This window comes from Onychostruthus taczanowskii, unplaced genomic scaffold (genome assembly GCF_017590055.1).
Source record: "Onychostruthus taczanowskii isolate IOZ18803 unplaced genomic scaffold, ASM1759005v1 scaffold15, whole genome shotgun sequence".
Classification (NCBI taxonomy): domain Eukaryota; kingdom Metazoa; phylum Chordata; class Aves; order Passeriformes; family Passeridae; genus Onychostruthus; species Onychostruthus taczanowskii.
This window is the reverse complement of record NW_024498685.1, coordinates 7,230,646-7,253,375: the sequence shown is the minus strand read 5'-3', so window position 1 is coordinate 7,253,375 and position 22,730 is coordinate 7,230,646. Positions and strand designations below refer to the sequence as shown.

The 22,730-nt window shown below is 42.4% G+C and overlaps 1 protein-coding gene across 3 annotated transcripts in view; it reads left to right on the top strand.

Moving 5' to 3' along the window:
* The window catches only part of ETV6 (ETS variant transcription factor 6), a 127,026-nt gene that overhangs the window by 30,819 nt on the left and 73,477 nt on the right, over window positions 1-22,730 (top strand). For 2 of the 3 annotated variants that reach the window (XM_041398710.1, XM_041398712.1), the window contains exon 2: window positions 11,725-11,851. In XM_041398710.1, the coding sequence (XP_041254644.1) occupies window positions 11,725-11,851 (127 nt within the window). The remainder of the gene's footprint in view (window positions 1-11,724; window positions 11,852-22,730) is intronic. The other variant, XM_041398711.1, reaches the window with a different exon arrangement.

The window sequence follows — 22,730 nt, the reverse complement described above, 5'->3', positions numbered from 1 at the left end:
ACAGTGTGCTGCTGTGCTCAAGATTGTTCTGAAAAAAATCAAAACAACAATCCTCAATGTTTAAAAAAAACCCCCTATGTAGCAATTGAAAAGGCTATTTTTGGTGTAGCATTTTGATTTTAACTGGATTGCTTGTATTGAGGGAAATGTTTACTAACATTTGTTACCACTTCTGGTCTTCAGACCCCTGGCAGCACACTTAGAGCCAGGCAGGGATGAATAATTTTTTGCCTACTGCCTTATAGGAGGACAAAGTGGCATCAGTTTCTGGGGTTCACAGCTGTTTGCTGTTGGAGTTCAGACATCCATATCCCAGCACTGGTTGGGAATTAGACATGTGCGATGTAGAGGTGACAGACTGAATATGCAGGAAACCAGCTGGTTGCTCAGAAGACCTGATCTCTGCCTCAGCTTACCTTGAGCAGTTCATTTGACTACTCTGTGCCTCAGTTTCCCATTTTATCTGCCATGTAACTTATCTCTTTAGCTGTTAAACAATTTTAAATGGGACTGCCTTCCACTATTCAAAACAGCTGTTCTACCTCAACACAGTCTTAATAATAAATGTAAACAATTATGGTCTTCAGATAGTCAAAATGAATTTAGGAGGATTCTGGTTAATTTTTGATTTTTCAGCTGTGTTACCAAGGGCTGATCTTTGGACCTATACAACCAAACTTTTTCCTTAGTTGCTTTCTGTTATTCTGCCTTTCGAAGGACTTTGTGGAAAAGAAAGCAGTATAAAAATCACACAACCGGTTTGGCAGGTCCTGTATAAACAGGAGAAATGCCAGGAAAAGTCTTATGTCTTTGTTGCCAGCTTAAAAAAAGGGGTTAATTTTCTCCTAATGAAAACTTCAGCTGTTGCTGTGTGTGAGGTGGACTGTGGGGATGGGCACGTGGTGGAAGGGGCTTGGAGTGCTTGCTGGAAGGAGCATTCCCTCAGATGCTGGGAGTATTGTCTCAGTCACCTTCTTGGCTGTTGGAACAGAAGAAGCATTTTATCATGGTTCTTGTAAGCAGATTTGGTTTTTTTTCCTTCCGCCATTTCCTCTGGCAGTCTTACAGCTCAGCTCTGGTGTTAAACACACCCAGCTTGATTAACTGGGGGTGATTGATGTCCCCCTGTTTTGCTTTGCTTGTACCAGGAGAGAGCTGTGCTGGTATTTAAGATTGTCTAGCTGTGAGTTGGGATGGGTGAGGGAAGCGGCCTTCCCAAATGGATCTGTGCCGTTGCATAACCGTGGGAAGGGTTGGAGTGCCTCTGTCCTGATTCTTGTGGCAAAGGAGGGATGTGTTTCTGGAACAGCTTTGAAGCTCTCTTCTGATTTAGGCCATCTCTGCTGCTGTTTGTGAGCTGAGAGATTTCAGTCAATGCGTTGACAAGGAGGAGTGTTAGAAATCAGAAGTTCCCTCCCATGAGGAGGATGTTTAAAATCAATGCTAAAATGCAAAATGAAATGCATTCTGAGAGCTTTTGCAAGTTGTCCATGTCATTTTACTTGTGTTGTAGTTCATCCTTCTGTTTCTAGAGCAGCAGCATAACCCCAGAACCATGGTCGTGTGGGTAGAGTGTTGAAGTGGGATTTAGGTAACTTGCTGCTTCATCCTACACCTCTGTTCCTAACTGTAAACTAGCATTCCTACAGGCCCTTCCTGTGGTGCTTCACTATCTTGAGTATTTTGGCTTTGAGCTCATCAGAGCTGCTCTCTGCTCACTATTTCTGGAACGCTTTGGGCAATGGTGCGGTGTTTGTTTGCTTCTGAGTGCTGTCACTGTATAAATGTCAGTCCTAACAGGTTCACAGCCAAACAGAGTTCACGGGAGAACATAGTGTTTTCTGAGGTGTCAAAGCAGGATTTTCCTCAGCCTCTGTACCCTGAATGGGTACCTAATCTGCTTATATTTTGGTCCCTCCACTTGTAAAGGTGAGTGTAATAACACTTCCCTTCATTGCAAGAAAGTGCTAAAGGTATTACGGGACGTATTTAAATAATGTAGTAATAAGGACCATGAAGAAGCCTTCAGATTGAGTTAAAATGGGCTTAAGACTAGTACTTTACTCTCTTTTTTTAAATACGTCTGAAGTTTACTCTATTTCAGCTGGCTTAGTTCCCAAGCTTCTCACTTCTGTAGTGAGGCAATATTTGCAGGTCAGAGGCAGTCTTATGGTAAGGGTGGAGTGGCTCTCACTACAGTGTCCATTCAGATCTGAAGCAGCAATGCTTGGTTGTGAAAACAAGCCAAAGATAATCAGAGTGAAACTTCAGCACTTCTGTTCTGCCAGAAACAACATCATAACCAATGCTTCAGGATTATGAGCTAAAACAAAATAATAATTTGAGGAAGAACAAAAAGTGATGCAGACGTTGAAAGGAGCAATTAAAACAATTGGGGAACTTAATGAACAGGAAAAGCTGTGGCAGAAGGAAAGCAGCTAAACTGAGATTTGTCACAGGGCTTGACACACCTGTGGGCCTCAGCATTTATCCCATTGTCCTGTTGGCACAACCAAGCCAGTGAGGGCTGTGGTAGCGCCACAGGTTGTTTTGGAGAGTCACAGCAGGTCTGGGAACAGGCAAACTTGTGTCCTCACCGTTTCTCTTCAAACCTCTTCTGTGGAGCTTGTTTTATCTCGTGCTTGGCTGTCTGGCATCTGCCACCCAGCCCTGTGCAGCACCCCAACACAGGTGATCCACTTCTTGTTCCTCTTCTGAGTGCTGGGAGTGCCCGTGGAATTTCCAGAGTGAAGGAATAAGGTCTGTGTGGGGTGTACCCTGTCACATGGACAGGTCATACCTGGAAGGCATCTCTTGTTTTCAGAGCAGTTGGGAAAGGATTGCTAATAGCTCTCCTTACGCAACAGAATATTCACCTGCTTAGTTAATTACTTATTAGCTCCAGGCAGGGACATGGCAGATTTGTTAATAGCAATGGTCAAATCATTAAAGTGTGCAGCATTAATAGAGGAGAAAGCATTTAATAAAGAGCCATCACTTGACCCTGTCATTGTCCATGGAATATAGAGCATATTGTTGAATTCAGGCTCTGCACTTTTCCTGTCATCTGCCGCTTCTTAAAAGTATGTCTTGCTCAGGAGCTTCACCTTCTCTTTGAACACATATGAGAGCACCTCTGTTCTTTTGGATCAGATATGCAGTACCATGACCAGCTGTTTCTGTACAAATATGTTTAAAAACTCCTCTTAAAGTTCTGCCAATCCTGATGGTCCTGTGCTGGAAGGACCATGTTTTATAGGAAATAAAAGATTTTACTGTGTCTCACGCTATCCCCCAGGTGGTTTGTTTTCTTTTTCTAAGTAGTATTTTGGTGTCTGATGATCAGCAAAAAGTTCAGTTTCTTCCACTTTCTCATACGATTAGACTACTGACTGGAGAGACCATACAAAAGCTGCTAAATAGTTTGTTCTAAAAAAAAAAATTTTTTTTTTTCATGCTGACCTGCTGCTGATTTTGTTTCTTTTTATGTAACTCAGCTTCTTTCAGTGGCCTCCCAATGCATCTTTATGTTTTGATCACAGCTTCTTACTAGCTTATCCTTCTGCAATATGTCTTCCAGATTACCTTTTCTTCCCTCAGTTTGTATTTCCTTTTGGATGTTGGGATGTGTCTGTCCTTTCTTCTGTCCATCTCATTAGTTCCTTTATTCCTTCTTTACAAGTTAGATCATTTGACTCTTGTAAAACTTGCCTGTCTTACATACATAGGGGTGTGTTTGTGTGTATGATGCAGAATGAAGAGCCTGCAAATGTGCAGGACGCAATATTCTAGGTGTAATCCTACCAGCTGTTTTTTATATACTCTCCTTTATCAGCTAGGGCTTCCTCTTCTAGTCACGCTGATCTTAATGTTGCTCACATTGAAGTAAGTAGTTGGAGTAGGTGAAAGAATATAGGGGGAGAGGAAGATTGTAATTTGATGTTTCTTCCATATCCAGTTTCTGTACAGTAGTCAAGGTCAGTGCAAGTATGGCCCTTTCTAGGAACTCCCTCTGCATTTTATGTGTTGGGAGTTGAATAATCTGAATCTTTGTGATTTTTTTATATTTTGTATTTTTATATTTAATAGTGGCAAACATCCATGATCCCTTGTTTCTGGACTAGCTTACTAAGAATGTCTTTGAGAATGGGTATTTTATTTGGCTGTCTTCTCTTGTTGAGGATTCTGTTTAGTTTTACTCAAGTAGATCTGCCCATTTTTTCACTAGCAGCCCTTATTATAGCTGTCCTATTCCCAGACTGGCCTAGATTCTCTCTGGAATTTTTTTTTTACCTACTTAGAGGTGTTTTGGAACAGGGGGATGCGGCACACTTCCGTGCCGTGCTGTGCGTGCTGGGGTTACTGTGGCACTACTTGAATTTTCAGGATTACAGACTGTAAGGGGTAGCATTAGACCTTGGCATGGCACTCCCAGGTTTCTCTGGGCATTTGACATGTCCTTTTTCAAGGAAACTCTGCCAGAATTCTGAAGTGTGGGGAAGTGCTGTGGTGGAAATGCAGGGGTGCTATGTGTGCCAGTAGTAAGTAAACTTAAATTACTGGAGAAGAGAGAGACTGAGGCCCATATGTGGATTTTACTTCCACCAGTGTAAATCTGGACAAGAAACACTGTTAAAAAAATAATTAAATAAAATTCACTGAAGAATTTTGCATGTACAGATGGGAGCAGGATCCAGCTGTGTATTGGGACCAAGAAGCGCAATTTATTGTATTTGTAAGTGGTATTTATAAAATGTGTATTTCAGGATGTTGCAGCTCTACAGGAGTTCTGTTTCCATCAGTGACTAAGGGTTAAAAGAAGCTATGACTTTTATGTGAATTACTCTCCCATGATTTTTTCACTACTTAACTGATGGGCAATTAGATATCCCAGCACAGTGAATGAGTTGACCTCGTCTGTGTGACAGTTCTGACCTGTGATTTGTGCTATGTAAATATTTGATATCCTCTTTTGTGGGGAACCCTGTTCACAGTAACTGTAGCTTCAGTAGAAATGTTCAGAAAGCAATGCTCAGCCGTGGTGGGAAGATCAGAAATTATGATTGTCCTTAGATATGTGTTTGAATGCACAGTAACATTGCAACTTTGACAGCTCAGTAATGCAACCAAATGAAAACACTTGTGCCATGCCAGCCCTGAGATGCAGAAGAGGAGTTTTCCCATAGCTCATGAGAGGGCAGCTCCCTGTACACCATGTTTCCCCTTAGTCTTCCCATCTCAGTTTCATGGCCTGCAGGAACCTTGCCCTGAAATGAGCACATGACTGCAGTAAGAGTGTTCAGGGTGTTAATTCCCACGCACACAAGCATGGTTGTACAACCACCGTATGTTACAGAGATGAGGCTTCCCAGCCCTGCCTGTTTTAGAAAAGAGAACACAAAAAGTGCAGTGAAATATCTCTGACATGCAGCTAAGCCTGGAAAGTTCTTTACTGTTGCCTTCCTTGCTTCCCTGCTGCTTACTCACTGGCCACAGTACTTCAAAGCCTCATGTGGGATTTTTTTTTTCCCTAGCTATACAATTAACTGTCTCTCTTGAGCTTTCTGTGGTGCTTTGTGTGGAGTGAGTGTACCAACAAATCATAGATGCCAAAGGGACCCTATGGGTTACATTAGTGGCCCTGCTTTTTCCATGCCCTGCTTAAACTAAGGTCAGCAGCAAGTTCTTCTGAGGAGCATTACAGTGACAACCCCAGGATGCAAATTTTGGAGTTGCATGTTGAAAAGGGCTGGGGGCAGACAGTTTCTTAATGCCAGGCAGTTGAATCCGTGGTTGACTTCGGACTTGAAGTAGTAGGTCGGGGGGCCAAGTCCCAGCTTTGCTGCCTCTTCTTGGAGCCTTGCTGCAGAAGGGTGGGTGGATAGATAAAGCTTTACCCCTGTTTGGACTATGATGATTCTGCTTTCAAATTCTGAACCAGAATCTGCCTCTTGTGTGTTTTCTGCTGCCTAGCTGGGATATCTGCAGATGGAATTCTTTATTATATGTATAAATGATTGATCCTTTGATGAACTGTACTGAGCTTTTTGCCTTAGTTTTGTCTTCTAGCTTACCCGATACTATCTTCACATAGCCAGTTCTGTTCTCTATTGCCCCATATTAGCAGCAAAGAAATACTTTTTAGGTGTGTGGTTAAGCTGTTTTTTGCTGCTTTGATGCTTGCTAATTTGAAATATTTTGGAGTGCTTGTACAATAATGCAGCTGTATCATGACATTTCCAATGACAGCATTGACCTCCTCAAGCTGCCTTTTCATAGCACTCAAGTGCATTGGTATTGCTGTCTGTACAGTTTTAATTTAATTAGGGCAGTGGCTGTAATCACTATGGGAGAAGCATGAACTTCCCCAGTGTCTCTTTTCCCCTTCCCTTTGTAATGAACCGTTGCACCACTGTGTTTGTTTTTTATTTGCTTGAGTAATGGTTGAGGCATGGGAGGGGAGCCATCACCTGCCCCTGTGCGGGGAGGACAGGCTGGAAGGAGGAGTCAGGGAGGAACTGAACTTCACAAAATCGCTGAGGTTACTAACACAATCTCTGCTTTCTGCCCAGGAAACGAGATGTTAATCTTTCCCAGTGCTACTTTGCATAAGGTCCATTCCAGAGAGCTGTGTTTGTTTTAATTTCTCTAATTACTGATGGTGTGCTGATTATGCTGCTATAGATTTGACGTGAATTGCTATATTAATGGGATCAAAAATTAGGAGATGTCTGCCATGGAAATTAAGAAGATGACAGCAGCTGGGGGAGGGGAGGGAAGTGGAGAGTTGAATTCATGCCCTGTTACTGCAGAACTCTAGTTGGCTTATTTTGGAGTTTTAAGCCTTTGTTCCTAGCAGAAGTTGGAGTATGCAAACTATAACATTGACCAAGGTCACCAAATGTGCTGTTCAGTCCATTAGAGGCTCTGATTCCTTCCTGCTCCCTGTGTTAGACCATGTCACTCATCTCACAGTGGTCTTCTGGACTTTCATATCCAGCTGTGGTTTTGCATGCACACCACTGGTGAACAGTGTATCTGTCTTCCCTTTCCTCTTCTCCTCACTGGCTTCCCTAAGGATTAATTTGCTTGAGTCTCTGACTGTTTTCCCCTGTGCTGCTCTGTGGGTGGTTTGCTGTCAGTGTCTTGCTAGGTGCCCAGATGTTCAGGGCCTTCTGAATTTTTCCTGCAAACACATCATTTTCTTCCAACCACCCTTGTCTTTAAGGCCCTTTTCCCCCTTCTGCTATTCTTGAGCCACCTACTCCTATGAGGATCCAGAGCAGCAAAACCAGACCCTCACAGGCTCCCCTGGCTCCTGGTCCCTTGGCCTGTCTTCATTTCATGGCACAGGTACACCAGCATTCTGGGAGACAAATGTGTGTCAGCTTTCACTCTCAATTCCTTTCTCCCTCTATGGTATCATTATGTGCAGTATAGGAGAAAGTTTTTATTCAGTGATTAAGGTCAGCTGCCTCTTCTGTCCAGCACAAGGTGTTTGCAGACCACATTGCCTGTTTTGGTTTCCTGAAAACTGCTGCATAGGTATTGCATTTCTTTGCTTTATCAATTAAAAAAAGTAGTTTTACTACACCACATATCCAGCTACTGAAATAATCATGTCATTGGGACGACATAAGAACTTTCTTAGCAGACTTTCTTACATATTTTATTTTCATTTCCACAAAAACCTGTATATTCTTTGTGCCTGTCATATGAGTGAACTTAGTCAAGGGACAAAAAGACTATCAGATTGCAAGGCTGTTGCTTTGGAGTTTAGAAGGGTGCAATTATATCAAAAGCCTGAAGCTATTTTTATTTGCAGCCTCCCTCATCCTTAACTGTTAGACTTCTTTTAAATTTAATTTTGATACTTCTGTTTTTTTATTATTTTTTTAAATTTTAGCAATATGAATTATTTGTATTCCTGAAGAAAATTCTGTTCAGGTAGCTTTTGTTAGTAAAGGATATACCCCAGTTGTTCAAACTGAAGTCAGTGTGTGCTTTGATGGCTTTGGGAATCCAGTCAGCTGTTAGATACATGCCTACTACATAGTCACAGTCAGTATAGCTTTTGATTTAGACAAGATGGCTTTATCTATGGCATTCTCAGCAGCTGAATGTTCAGTAAAGACAAAGCAAAGAACCCATAGATTCTCTTGATTTTTAGCCATGTGTTTCAGCCTGTCTCTGCTCAGTTGGGCAGGTAAAAGCATGTCCTACTCTCAGCAGACCTGGCTGCTTGTCCAGGTGGCCCTCTTGGAGCACCAGCCACCAGAGTAAACCCCAGGGAGAGCCCTCCATAAAAACTGACTCTGTGTAGCTCTTCAATTACTGTAAGCAACATGAAATTTCATGGTGAAACTTTGACTCCATGTGAGCTGAAGAAACTGATCAAAAATGATGACAGCAAGCAATATGCCATCTGTTTTAGTCACCTCTTTTGTGGCTACTGGCAGAATGCTCAGGAGTTGCTGTTTTGAAATTTCTTAGCTGGTAATTGTTTGGGGCTGAACATTTGGTCCCTTGTAGGTTTAGATGTTTATGGAGTCCCCTGGCAGGTGGTGAATAAGGAATGTTGTAGTACCAAGCTCTTTCTTAGCACTCATCACCAAAAATCTCACAGGACCACATCAAATGTGTATTGATTTAGTTTCTTTTGCCAGTACATTAACCTGCAGCGAGGCTGTTTGCTCAAGAACACGCAAGGTTCATGCACGTTCTACCAGCACTACCTATCCTTCCTCCCAAGCTGTGGCTTGAACAAGCCTACCATTCTTGGCCTTAATACAAAGGGAAATACTAAACTTGACTAGTTAGGAAATGCTTTCTGAAAAATTCCTAGTGGCAGAGTATCTGGTTGCATAACCTTAGAAGCATGAGACCAGCCGTGTTTTTGTTTGGTGGATTCCAAAGAGAGAAGCACTGGGCAGTCCTGGAGTTGTGAAGATTAATGCAGGCCGTTCTCAGTGGTGTGAGCACAACAGGAACCTCCTGAAAACGTGCCTCTAGAAAGCCTCAGAAAGCCTGGAGGAGCACATGTGAGCTTGTGCATTGACTGTGCAGGCTGAGCACACAGCAGGGGCAAGTTGTAGAACTGGACTGGTGCTTGCAGTTGTGCTGCCAGCCACGTTACTGCCCCATGCTGCAAACAGGGATTGAGCTAATTTTTTCCACAAGCCCAGTGTCTTGACCTCCCTGTGCCATTACCATTCCACACCTTTTGGAAATGTGTCCAGAACAGTTAAAGGTTAGCTCTTTCAGCATGCAATTGTTAAATGTGTTGCCCTTGAGAGGCACATGCTGTCCTTTTTCAAGACAGCTTAACTCGGAAATTACTTAGCTCATTTGAGCTGTGCTCTTGCTGTAACTCAGGTTGTCTATGTGTCTAATAAAAAGAAAGACTTACCTAATGTCTGTAAATTGCTTTGATATTTAGGCTAAAGGTGCTGACAGAAAAATGCAGGATTAGCAAGAGAGGGCATTTCAAAGACACTAATAGGAATTGGATAGCTGACTCCCCTCCGTGCCTTGTAAAATGCCTTCTGCAAATAGTAATTCACACAGTACTGTGGATATCCAAGATGTGTGGGAAAAGTAACTGCAGTTCCATATCTTGTTCGGCTTTGGCTGTCCTGTCCTTATGAATACTAGGAAACAATGAATCAAATGCATTTGATGCATTTTTTTAAAACAGTGAACCTCAATGAAACTGTCATGGTATAAATCAAGTTATGCTATGCCTTCAGGAGATTGATCCGTAAAGGCAGCACATATTGGAACTATAATGCTGTGGTTTGATACAGCACCTCCTGGGTGTTGAGGAAAGTGGATGGGTTCTGGATTTAATTTCATTTTCCACCTGCTCTTGGGCAGTGAGGAGACCCTTTGAAGCCACTTTTTCTTTGCAGTGGTGATTCAGTGAGCATGCAGTGTGACCTGAGCTTGGACTGTATCCATTCTTCAGGAGGGAGCAAAAGGACTTTGGGTCTCCCACCTATCCTCCAGAGCCCCTTAACAGAGGCAGCATCTGTGTGGCTGTGTTTCAGAAGTGTTCCTCTTTTTATGAATATCTCCATGAACAAAGCGAGTGGCTGCAGTGTGGTTCGATTATCTGCACTGTGGATGGCAGCAGGAAATGCTGGAAAGTGCCTGGTTTCCCTCCCCTCCAGAGGTGCGGTGCACCAGGGGCAGAGGTGCAGATGGGCACAGAGAGCCACACAGGAAGCACAGAGTCAGCTGGTTTGGGTCAGGGAGGGAGTTGGGGAAGCTGAAAAATCAAATAATGCCTTGTAGCTCCACAGGTGCGTCCTTCATTGCATCACAGTGACCATCCCTGTTTGGTAACTGCCATGTGGTTATAGGGTGTTGTGGTGGGACTCCTGATTTTGAGGCTAAACTTCTGGTTCTCCTGAGCTCCTGAGCAGCAAACAGCACCTTGCAAAAGAGTGAACTGGGCTTGCTTTGAAGCCGTGGCTGCAAGACTTTCTAGGAGTTCCCTTTGTTTTTGGACATCACCTAATCTGCCTGCAGAGTTTTTTGCAAACCTCCCCTTCTCTTTGGTGGCAAGGGTGGTTACGTTACATTCTGCAGGTGCTTTTATCAGCCTCAGTCTATTTTCCTGTCTCATGGCTGTGATAATGCTGTGGTTTGTCCTGGAAGCAATTATCTTCTCTTGGTCCAGCACCAAATTTGTCTTTTCCGTTTGCCAGAGATCAAGGTCAGGGTGAGAGGCTGCACTTGTACTGTCCTGCAAATGCTCAGAAATTACAGTACCTCCTTCTGCATCTCTATGTGCAGAGATGTAAATCCATACTTGCACTGGCATGTCAGTATTCTGGAGAATAACATGCATTACCTTCCAGGAAACATATAATAATAGTTTTTAATGTTCCTATAAAATTGTGGCTATGTTTATTTACAAAGGGTATATTTTGTACTATGATTGGAGGTTTAGAATATGGAAGAATTTTCCCTTCAGATAACGTGAAGTTTCAGTCTTAGATTTCTCGTCAGGCATTTTCCTAAGTAAGAACCCAGTTGTGACAGTTACGAAACTAATACGACATTGACAAGTTGCTCTTTACCTCTATTTGACTGTACTTGGTTGCAAGTTAAACTACTTAAAGAAGGTAATAGTAACTCGTTTAGCAAAAACAAAAGTACTACGTCATTTGATGGTAAATAGAGTAGTCTTTGGTGATGTGTTTTTCTGCAGCAATGACACAAGTTACTGATTAATGTCTTTAAAATGGTAGGAAGGGGTATAGTGCTAAACACTTAGCTTGTTCAGATCACGACTGATTTGCTAATGTAAAATTAAGTGGTTTTGGCACTTGAGTGGTACTCATGCATGTATCATGGACTTGGTGTCAGATTTTCACTGACATAAAGCCCTCCTTACTTGCATATCTCTTCCTCCTTCCTCCCTTGGCAAATTTCTGAGAAGGCCTTTGGAAACTTCATGGCTCCTTTGAAAAGTAATCCTACCACCCTAAAAGGTGCTTGGCCTCTCCTCAGCACTGGGCAGTGCTGGCTGCCAGTGCCCTGTGTGTGCTCTGGGGCTCCCTGGGCAGCTGCTGCATCACTAGTGCACATCACCAGGCACACACTTCCTTCCTTCCACCCACATCCACCTCCTCTGCCATGGTTTCATACCTCTGTTCCAAAGTTCACGTTGTCCTCTCTCTTTCTCTCCCCCCCCCCCCCACTTTCTTTTAACAGCAGGAAAGAATTTCGTACACACCTCCAGCGAGCCCGGTACCAAATTACACTTCGTCACCACTACATGTCCCAGTGCCTCAAGCCATCAGGATGGAGGAAGACAGCGTCAGACTGCCAGCACACCTGCGTGAGTGTCAGCTCCAGGCTGCTTAAGGTCTTGGACTGAGGAGGGGGTGGGGCAGGGTGAGGAGTTACTTCTGGTTTTATGGAAGAGAGCAGGGAAGTCCCTGGCTTTATACTTTTTGTTTTGTTTTGTTTTAATACGCTCTAGCTGGTTTGGTTTTCTTGGCTGTTTTTAACTGAAGAAAATTACTCTTAAATACAATATGCTGAATCTCCCCTCCCATCTCCTGCGCTCCTTGTCAAGCATTTGGCCTGTTTTTCGTGACAGGCACAAATATGGAGGGTTTATTTTGACGGGAAGTGCTGTGTTTCCTTCCACTTTATTGGAATCGCTCAGTTACATTCTGCAACACAAGGTCAGAGTTTCACCAGCTGTGGCAAGTGGAATGCGTTTGTGCTGTGGCTATTTTCAGGTTCTGAGGGGTCTCAAATACTTGTGATGCCCAGGCTCTCTAGTGTAGAGCATGATTGCTGCCAGGGGCGGTGGGAAAGCAGGAGGAGTGAGCTTAGCTGTGCACAAAAGGATGCTGCAAAGGAGGAAGGACATATCACTGACATTGGAGCAAAAACTGGAGCTGAGGGCAAGATCAGAGCCAGGTACTTCCTCGCTGAGATGATTTAATGTTTGACAAAGAGGAAAGGCCAAGGATTGTTGGCCAGTGAGAGATGAATTAGGATGGGGACAAGAAGAGTGGAATTTTCCTTTTTGGAGGGGAAGCAGTTCTGATGGAAATAAAGATGTTTTAAGTAAACATCTTTTTGTCAGGTGTTACATTCCTGGGGTACTTAAGCAACAATGAACAAGAGGGCCGGGAGCAAACAAAACTTTGTGCTTTGCCCTCTGACAAACAGGTTTGGGATTTTATGTGGGGAAGAGGAGGAAGTCCATGTTTGACACAAGACACTGTCATTCCTGTCCTCAGCTGTCTTCTACACACACTCCTTTTCTGAATGCAAACTGTGTTTACAGCATTTCTCTGATCCTGTGCTCGCTCCCTTGCTGGCCACTGAGTTACTCTGCCCCACGGTCTCTCATGCCCATGCTGTGTCTCACATGTCCTGTGTGGCCCAGTTTTCTGTGCTTTCTGGTGGGAATGGGAGCTGCTGCTGCTGCTGCAGTGTTTCTCATGGCTGTGTCTGGTCCCTGCCTGAGCATCCATGGGCTCCCAGGCCTGGCTGCATGTGTGTGTGTCTGCTCAGCTGTTCCCCTGGCCCAGGGAGGACTTGGCTGTCACAGGGCATTTCTATGCTTTGCCCAAAGTAGGCACAAAAAATCCCAACACAGGAGCAGTTTTTCTCCAGCAGTTTTTTCCATACTGGTGCTGTTCATCCCCAGATCTTGTGGGTTTTTACCTCATTGCAGTAGTTGGTACTGTTTACTTCTGCTGTGGGAGCTACTGTCTGTCCACTCCACAGCCAGGATCACAGCTGGGTTTCCAGTTATTGCCCTCCCCACTGTGTCTGGCAGATGGATAAGGCAGGGAGGCAGAGACCCTTGATAGTGAAAGTGGTGGTACATGCTGTACCTGCTTCCTTCCCAGCCAGCATTATGGATAGTGTTGAATTTATAAAGCTTCCTCTCAGTGAAAACTTCTTTCACAATATTCTTTAGAATGTGATCCAACCTTTCACCTTGACTCTTGTTTTGGTTTTTCTGTTCTTTTGGTTGGCACATTTTTAAACTTGCAAGGTTTCTTTCCATTTAGTATTTCCACACCAGTCTGACTTGTTGCAGAGTAAAAGCACAGATGATTAATCATGAAATATCTGTGAAATAGCCTTCCATAAAGTTAGTGTCTGAGGTCATAAACAACATGGAACACATTTACATAGCCTTACTAATTGTAGTCAATGGCAGTGTAGTATTTTGTAGCTCAGTATGCAGTCAGTATTGACACAAAACATTGCTGTCAATCAACAGACCACCCAAACACTGTTAAAACCAAACACTGTTAAAACCACTCTTTAAGCACATAGCTTCATAGCTAGGCCAGGAGCAGCCATTGTAAATTTATAAAACAATCTCTGACATATCCTTTGTTACAAAACTTCATGCAGTAACTGCTGTGTTTAGGTCCAGTAACTGAGCTACAACATCTGCAGAAAGATTTCTGCTCTTCATGTAAAAAACTTAAGTGATGAGGAGGATATAAGGTCTCTAGATGTTCTTTTAATGCTTAATTATCTCCTTATTTGCTTTTTTTTAAGTGTCCTATTTATAGTTTGAATTAGTCAGCTTCAGTTTCCAACTATTAGATCTCATTATCGCCTTTCCTGCTAAATATTGTCGAAAGACTCCTCCTGATATAGGTGCTTTTAGATTGTCACTTCTTAACCTTTTCTTGGCTAAACTGTAGAGGAAGAGAGGTTCTTAAGGCTATCAATCTTCCTCTTAAGCTCTCAGGTTTCAAATTCTGTTTATCATGAGAATCACCTCTGTAAACCAACTGCCACTTCAGACATCCTTCTTAAAGTGAAGACAACAGAAGTGAAGATGATTCTCCAGTAGTCTTGCTAATATTGTGTATAGAAATAACTTACTTCCTTTTGGATTTTGTGTCATGAGATTTTAAGAGGTATTAATATAGGGTTTTTCGGTTCCTGCATGGACTCTTGTAATTTGTTTTTTGTTTATTTGTTTATTTTTAGAGATGTGTCTGAGGTACAGCTTTGATCTTAAATCCAAACTGCCTCAGAAGTCAGGCAAAGTAACTAATTTCTAGTTCAGGTTGTGTGTAAGGGTTGGGTTTAAATTCTCAAAGCCCAAGGATTTTCTGGTTCTGAGATTTTGTTAGGTTCCATCCCTGTGGTTGTTTTTGTTGTTTATGTGGAGCGTAATAACTTCTTTCAGCCCTCCCTCATTGCAGTAGAACAGGGAGATGTGGTAAATTCCTCCAGTCACACACACAGTCAAGCTGATAGGTTGTCAGGCCTGCACTCCTTCTGTTTCCAGGACATTCTGATGGTGTTCAACAACATCAGGGCATGGTTCAGTCCCAACCCACACATCTTCATGTACCTGTGCCATAGGTGCAGGTGACCCAAAGAGACCTGGAGACAAATGTTTCACATGGAACATGTAGAGCACTCTCTGGATTCAGTCAGTTTTGTGCCTTCTGCTAAGAAATTTCACTGTTTCTAATGTTCCAGATCACCCTGAGAGCACCAAGCAAAAGTATCAGAACAATAAGTAAAATAGTTTCCTTTGGTGTGATAAATTATTTCTCACTGTTAGTGAGCAAATGAGCCTCAGGTAGGCTGTGCTGATTTCATCCAGAGAATGGAAAAAGAAGTGCAGTTTGGAAGGGTGGAATGTGGACCTCTCTTTGCTACAAGCACCTTCTCTTTGATCAACAGAGCTAAAATTATATAGACAAACACCTTTTTCTGGAGTTCATGTGAAGGCACTTCTCCCTTCTCACACAGCCTTTCAGATTCTAGGTAGCTGCCTTCTCCCCAGCTAGCCTATTGTATGGAAATGCAGTGTAATCTGTCTTAACTTTTAATCTCTGGGATAATAAGAATAATTTCTGGATAAAACATACTTTTTTCTGGTGCTGCACTTCTCTGTAAGGGACTTTTGACCCATACTTTTAAACATAGTTGTCTGCCTAACATTCACCAGGAACAGAGTATTGGGGCATTGTCAACAAAATACCAGTTGGGAGCTGAGGAATATCCTTTCCTACACTTCAGGTATGTAGTAAGAAAACAGTTGCTTTTTGTCCCTGGTGTGTCTGCCATGCAGACATATATGATCTCTTTGCAGCATATATGATCTCCACTAGACTACACTAATGGCAGATAGAAGGAGTGTTTGGAAAATGGACATTTTTTACTGAGGATTGAAGAGATGCAAGTTCAGCTCACACACAAAGTGCTGCCCTTGATGCCTTCTGGGCCCTTGGACTCCTTGTTTTAGATCCTCCACTGTGAAATGAAAAAAAAACCCATGAGTGCAAAGACTCTTAAATGTTTTGAAAAATAATACAAAACCAGGTATTGAGATAATGGAAAATGTAGCTATAGGTGGAAGTCCTCTGGAAATACTTACATACCCCTTATCTCTGGGGAAACACTCCATTTTGCCACAGAGAAGGTTACTGGGGTTTTGTGGTGGGGGTCTGTGTTTTTTTAAAAATTTTAATCTTTGTCTCTGCTGGTAAAATGTTATTAGCTATTTATTTTATGCTATGGCCAATACCTTGTAATAAAAAGTTCTTGGAACTGGGTAGAGGATACAGCGTGTAAGAGATGGATATGAGAACCCTTTTCTCTGTCTATTAATATGCTCTGAATTATGGAGAAAACAGCTTTTTCCTTTTTTGTAATATACAAGATTAAAATAAGGTGGTTTGCTTGCTAAAACAGCAACTGTAAATGTGTGCTACAGGCTTGATGGTTTTCTTTTGTTCCCTTCAATATAAAACTTCTTCAAAGAGAGAGACAATAGAAATCCCAGTGCTGAGAAAGGATTTGTTGCATGCTCTGATCCTGTGCAACATCATTCCCCCTTGCACGCTTATGTTGATTTGTACAGTTTGATTTTTATCTCTGAAGGGCATCTTCTCTTGGGAACATGTATGTGTTTGTTTAGGGAGAGTGATCTCATGGGCAAAGATTTCAGTTTTCTCTTGATACAAACATAAAAACAAGTTCATTTGTTCCTCTGAACTACTTTTCTCTCCTTAATGTTGGCATCCTTCACATATCTGCAGCCCATTGTCATAGTAAGACACTCTGGATATACTTTTCTGTACACACAAAGCAATTCTTCTTGGCAACAACTAATTTTTCTTGGTGTTGCCTTTTTCTGAACCCCCAGTGGTTTGCACTGATGTTCAGAGTGCAGTGATAAACTTGAGATACAGAGATAAACTTGAGATCACAGTACATGCATCACCTCATAGGGGAGAACTTTTACTTTGGGACTGCAGTGTTGTCTTGACTCCATTCATTTTTGGGGTGTTGCAGTGGTAGGGAAAGCTAAAGATCTATTTGTAAAAACATCTGAGTACTTTTTGTTTCCAGTGTAGGCTTGGGTTCTGGTCTTTGGTTTTCCAGTGTGTGATAAGTTCCAGGTCACAGCTGATTTGGATCAACTTCATAGAATGCAGGCCTGGTCACAGACACCTAGTGAGATCAATTTTTTTGTTTGTATCTCTCTGTCCTGTGTTATTATGGTCTGTTCTACTTCCCTCATTAAGTACAGAAAGGAAATTTGTTTCGTTTTTTGCAAAGATTATATTAAAGGCCTTTACGTTTTTAGTGAGTGTTTCATAGGAATCTTTCTGCATGGCTATTTGTATTATTATTTGAAACTTTGATTTGGTGGGTATTGAAACACTGATCCAGTGCTTCTGTATTGGTTTGGCATCTTTGTGACCTTAGCTGTGCCATATAGTGCAATAAAGTTCTGTGTGGACATGAGTAGTAGGGTAGGACAGGTAGTTGGGCAGTTTCTTTAAACTAAGGCATTTATTAGACCTGAAGGCAGTTTGTTGCCAGTTTCTTTCTTCTGATCATGCATTGTTGCTTATATGTATCATTTGTGTTTTAAGGGCACTAGTTTTCTTTTTTTTTTTTCTTCGTGTTAAAGGAATGCAGGAAACAATTAAGAGAAGGTGGAGGAAACAACAACACTCGGGATTGCCAGGGATTCATTTTTTTCTGTATAGTGTCTATTAATTATGCTACTCCTTTTATTAATCCTTTGGCACCTGTTAATTATTCTACAATTTTGGCTAGCAGCTGGAAAGCCACTTTGAAGCATTAAGCATATTGTTGTTTAGTTACTAGAATATTCAATGCACTGAACTGAAAGTATGCAGTGAGATGGGAAAAAAGCCCTTTACCCTAAGCCACATTTAGAGCAGCAAGCAATGAAAATATTTGCTTTGGAAGGATCTTTGTGGAACAGAACTGACTGACGCACATACAGGGAAAATAAAAGAAAAGCTTCATATGACAAAGGGACTGGGAGAGGTGGCCAGAATGTCAAATTAGTGGCTGAGACTAATCCTGGTCCTGCTGAAATGAGTGGTTAAATTCCCACTGATTTTCATGGGACCTGGGCTGGCCTCTTTCTCAAATTATTAGCTTCTCCTAGACCTCTCTTTGCACTTCTCTGACATTATGGCCACTTAAGCCTTGTTCTTCCCTCTTACTGCCCTTGCTTTTCTCCAAATCTGCTTTTCAACTTACATGTAACCAATGCCAACCCATGACAAAAAAAGAAAAAAAATAAGCCTGGCAATGGCGCTGCTTGCTAACACCGTATTGCAGTATTTAATCTTGATGTTATATCTTTGTCTTCTGCCATAGGCTACTGCACATTTTATTGTGTGCTATTCAGAGAGAGTCCATCCAACAGTGCCTCCTGGTCTTTCAGTTTATAACTGTTAATAATCTACTGACAAGCTGACTGGAGTGTGGAAATCCCTGCCAGCCATCCTGTCAGCCTCAGTACCCATTACTTTGGTTAATCCCAGCAAAGCTCCTTCAGAGCTCTGAGCTGTGTCCAGTTGTTGGGCAAATAGGATACAAAGCATGAGCTGGGGATGCACTGGTCGTACCTCTAACCTAAGGTAGGCTGTTCCACAGGCACCCTCTGGTGCTCTCCTGAATTGAACTTACCTGCTCCACCCTGCATCCCAGGGGTTTCTTACTGTGAATCTCAGGCCAGCCTGAAAGACATCCCAAACAGGGAACTTGGATGGGTGGGAAGCCCAGTCTGAGTCTCTCTTGTGCCATGGCTGGGAAGGACATTGAGATGCTTGAATGTGTCCAGAGGGGACAGTGAAGCTGGAGGGGGGCTTGGAACACAAACCCTGTGAGGAATGACTGAGTGAGCTGGGGGTGTTTAGCCTGTAGGAAAGGAGACTCAGGGGTGACCTTATCACTCTCTACAACTCTCTGAAAGGTGGCTGTAGCAGGTGGGGCTGGTCTCTTTCTCTTGGCAACACTGACAGAACCAGAGAACACAGTCTCAATCTGCGTCAAGGGAAATACAGGTTGGATATTAGGAAAAAGTTTTTCACTGAAATAGTGATAAAGTTGTGGAATGGCCTGCTCAGGGAGGTGGTGGAGTCACCATCCCTGGATGTGTTTAAAAATGACTGGATGTGGCACTCAGTGCCATGGTTTAGCTGAAGATGTTAGGGCTGGGTTGGACTTGATGATCTTGAAGGTCTCTTCCAACCTTGTGATTCTGTGAATTCTGTGAATATAGATGCAAATGTTTTGTATGGACTGTGTTGCACTGGGAAGAGTGAAGCACCATTACTGATTCCTCTGGGGAAACTGTGGCCTTTGGATCATGAAGATCCTGCTTTGCACTTTTCTGGCATGGTCGTTGTTCATCACCTGTAGGAAACTAACCCCCTTGTAACTGGGTTTGCACTGGAGTGACACAGGGCCCTTTCACTTGCCACTTTTGCAAGCAGCTGGTGAGTTTAACCCAAAATGTATTTACTCCCAACTGCTGCCTGGTGGCTATGGCAGAAGCATCCAGGTTAAGTGTGAAAAAACTTGTCAAGGAAGCTCACTTGCTGTGAGCTGCTTTCTGCTCCTTGAGAGATTATAGAATCAAGTGGTTCATTTTTCCCAATTTGCCTGGTTGTTGCCAGAGTTAACAGCAGTTTCCTGCTCTGACCATTCCCAGTGGAAGCGTGTGGAGGGGTAGGAGCCTTCCTGCCTCAGTGGGAACTTGCAAAGCAGTCCCAGTGTGGGAGGTCAAAGAGACCTGTGCTCCAAGATCTGGAAAGCTGGCAGTGTGGGTGGGAGTCCCAGTGGTGCTAAGGCAGTCTTTTACCCTTTTGGAGAGCTTCACTGTAGGGTTTTAAATCTCCAAAATACACGTTCACCTCTATTCAGGGGGGAAAGGAAGCCATGTCACTTTAATATGGGATTCAAGCTTGATCCCTTGTGGAATTCCCCTGGAAAGTGTAGAGAGGAATAAGAAGCAGAAGCAGCAGGACATTTATGGTATTGCTGGGTTTGAAGCATTTTTAGCTTTGTCTTAAAGGGACATTGTCAAGATTCAGTGTACCTAAAATTAGCTTGCTTTTCTCTTTCCATCCCAAATGTCTGTTTGATTTTTCATTTGTATTATAAGTGCTCCCATGCTCTTTTTTAAAAATTATTTTTGTAAGAAATAAAATGAATGCAAAGAATGCAGCATTCATAAACAGCCATACAAGTAGAGAAAACACAGAAGAGAAACTGCGTGTAAGCCATGACTAACAACTCCACAATAAGAAACCATTGTGTGGTGAGAGCCTTGCAGCAAAACACAAGTGTGGGTACAAAGCCCTGCAGAAACAGCACAGCATCATGATCTTTTAACAGTAAGAAACCATTGTGTGGTGAGAGCCTTGCAGCAAAACACAAGTGTGGTAAAAAGCCCTGCAGAAACAGCATAGCATCATGATCTTTTAACACGGATGAGCTGCTGCCTCTTGGGAGAGAACAGCTCTGTCCAGCACTGAGAGGGACATACAGTGTCTAAGGAGAAAGTTACTGTAGCTTTGAGGTCCCAGGAATTAATGTGGTAGGTTATGTGTGTACACACACAGAACGAAAAGAATTATTTGATGCCCTTTATGAGAAGCTGGATTTCTTTCTGCTGTACTTTTATGTCTTTCCTCTCTGGTGCTGGCACTCCTTCAGGTGCTTAACAAATACAGCTTGGTAAAATATCCATTAAATGGGGTTTTATGCCATTGTTAGAACTCCTCATTTTACTGCTGGAGCAGAAGGGCTAAATGATTCTTGAGTTTGTTGATGACATTTTTGGTAAAATGATTCCATCCAGATTTGGAGGCCCAGTCCAACACCTCAGCCAAGAGCCTCTTTGCAGTACCATTCTCCAGAGGTTCTTGGGAGGGTGGAGCACTTAATGCATCAGGCATTCCAGCCTTGTGGAATGCTTGTGCACTTTTATGGGATGAATAAATTTGAATGTGCTCACTTCTCATGTAAAATGCTTTGTGCAGGACTAGCATGGTCCTATTAATGTAGATGGATCCTTGTTCAAGAAGTTATGAGTTAGTTATATATTTAATAGGCATATGATTGGTGATGTTGTGAGTTAATAAGCAATCACCACTGATTGTCTTTTGAGAGTCAAAGCATTAGGAAACTTGCTTAACTCCAAATCTTTCCTCATGAGTTTTTATGCATAGAAGTCATACCCCAGGAATAGCCTGAAGCACCCTGCTTTATTTACTCCATCTGCCTGTCTGGTTTTGATCTCCCTATGCTTTTGTATCCCACTTTACAAAAAAGTGTGTGCTCTGCACTGGCAGCATGGTCAGGTAGCTCTGTGGCAATTATACAGACCAGAAAATGAAAATGTTAAATTATACCATGACAAGTAAAAATTACATTAACGTCTCTAATGATTAACCAAAATGTTCTTGCTGCCTTTGGAGTCCACAGGCACAGTATGGGGTGTTCTGCAGTCAATGAAGAGGAAGGATAAAGGAAAGGATAAAGGAAAATTCTCACTTATGGGGGTTGCTTTGAAGACAGTGGAGGTTTTCCAATCTGAGAGCTTACTGAGGGGCTTTTTGCAGCTGGAGATTCACCATCCCAAGTCCAGAGCTGCTTGTAGCACTGGATGCCATGGTCTATGAGAACCTGAACCTCTCCTGCAGGAGAGCATTATTCTACCCATGTCCTGCATGGCCTCTGCCTGACCTGGTGCTGTGAGGTGCAGGAGGGTGTGGTACCCCCACATGAGCTTTTTCCATCCCCTCTCAAAGGAAGAGTGGCAGTTTCACTGTCCTTTGGACTATGCACCACTCCTACCCTGGGGGTGCAGGGGGAACACATGAACTGAGCTGCAGAAGTTCAGTCGGGAGGGGCTGGGAACTTTAGAAACACACTTATTTCAGAGGCAGATTCTGTAGCACTGGTAATGGATTTACACTGTCTCAGCATCCTGATAAAAGGGTTATTTTCATATTGTGTTCTCAGCATTCTCCCTCTTCAAATTCTCTAGGAGCATTTTTTCTTCGTGTTTCCATCAGGTGTCTTAAAGCTTCTTGTTTGCAGAATAAACATCCCAAAGGAGTTGTGAGATGGTCAGAGCACTGATGTTTTATTTTAAAATGCCCACCAGCAGCAAAAAAACCCACAGAACATTTTTGAAGGGAAATTTCCTTTTTGGGTTTTTGTATCCCTGAAAGAATTTCCGATGCAGGCAGATAGTAATTCCCAGCTACGTACTTCCTGATAAGGAAACGGCTCCAATAAATGCAGCTATAAATAGCTTCCTTTTTATTTTTAAAAAATGTAGGGAGATCTGTTTAGCTTTTATTTCAAACTACTGAAAGAAAGGGACAGTGTACAATAAAAGTCTTAGGTTTGGCACCAGTTTGCTTTCCAGATAAGTAAAGTTTTTAATCTACATTAAAGTTTAGATGTCTGTTTATTTCTGTTCATCCTTCTCACAACATGATAAAAAAAAAAAACACACCTTTTTATGTGGTAAACATAAATTGCATTTTGCCTCCCTCGTGAAGGGAAAGTATTACCTGCTTTGTGCAGAATTGTTAATGCTTTTGCTTTGTGCCTATATTTCAGAGTTTCTCTACGTATAGTTTGTTAAGGTGCTTTGTCATCTCAGAATAAGTAGCGTGATCTTCAACTGCATTTCTTTCACATTTGCTCCGGATATGCTGTAGCAAATGCATAGTTAGACTGAAATTCCTTTTTTCTAAAAGTAACTTGCTGAGATGATTCTGTGCAGTTAGTTTATAAACCTTCTGAATTTTCTGCATTATCTTCCCCCTTTTTACAGTTGTTTCATGTATTTTTAATTTCATGCCTTTCACTTTGGACTTCTGCTAAAATATTCCCTTGCCAGTCCTGCTTTT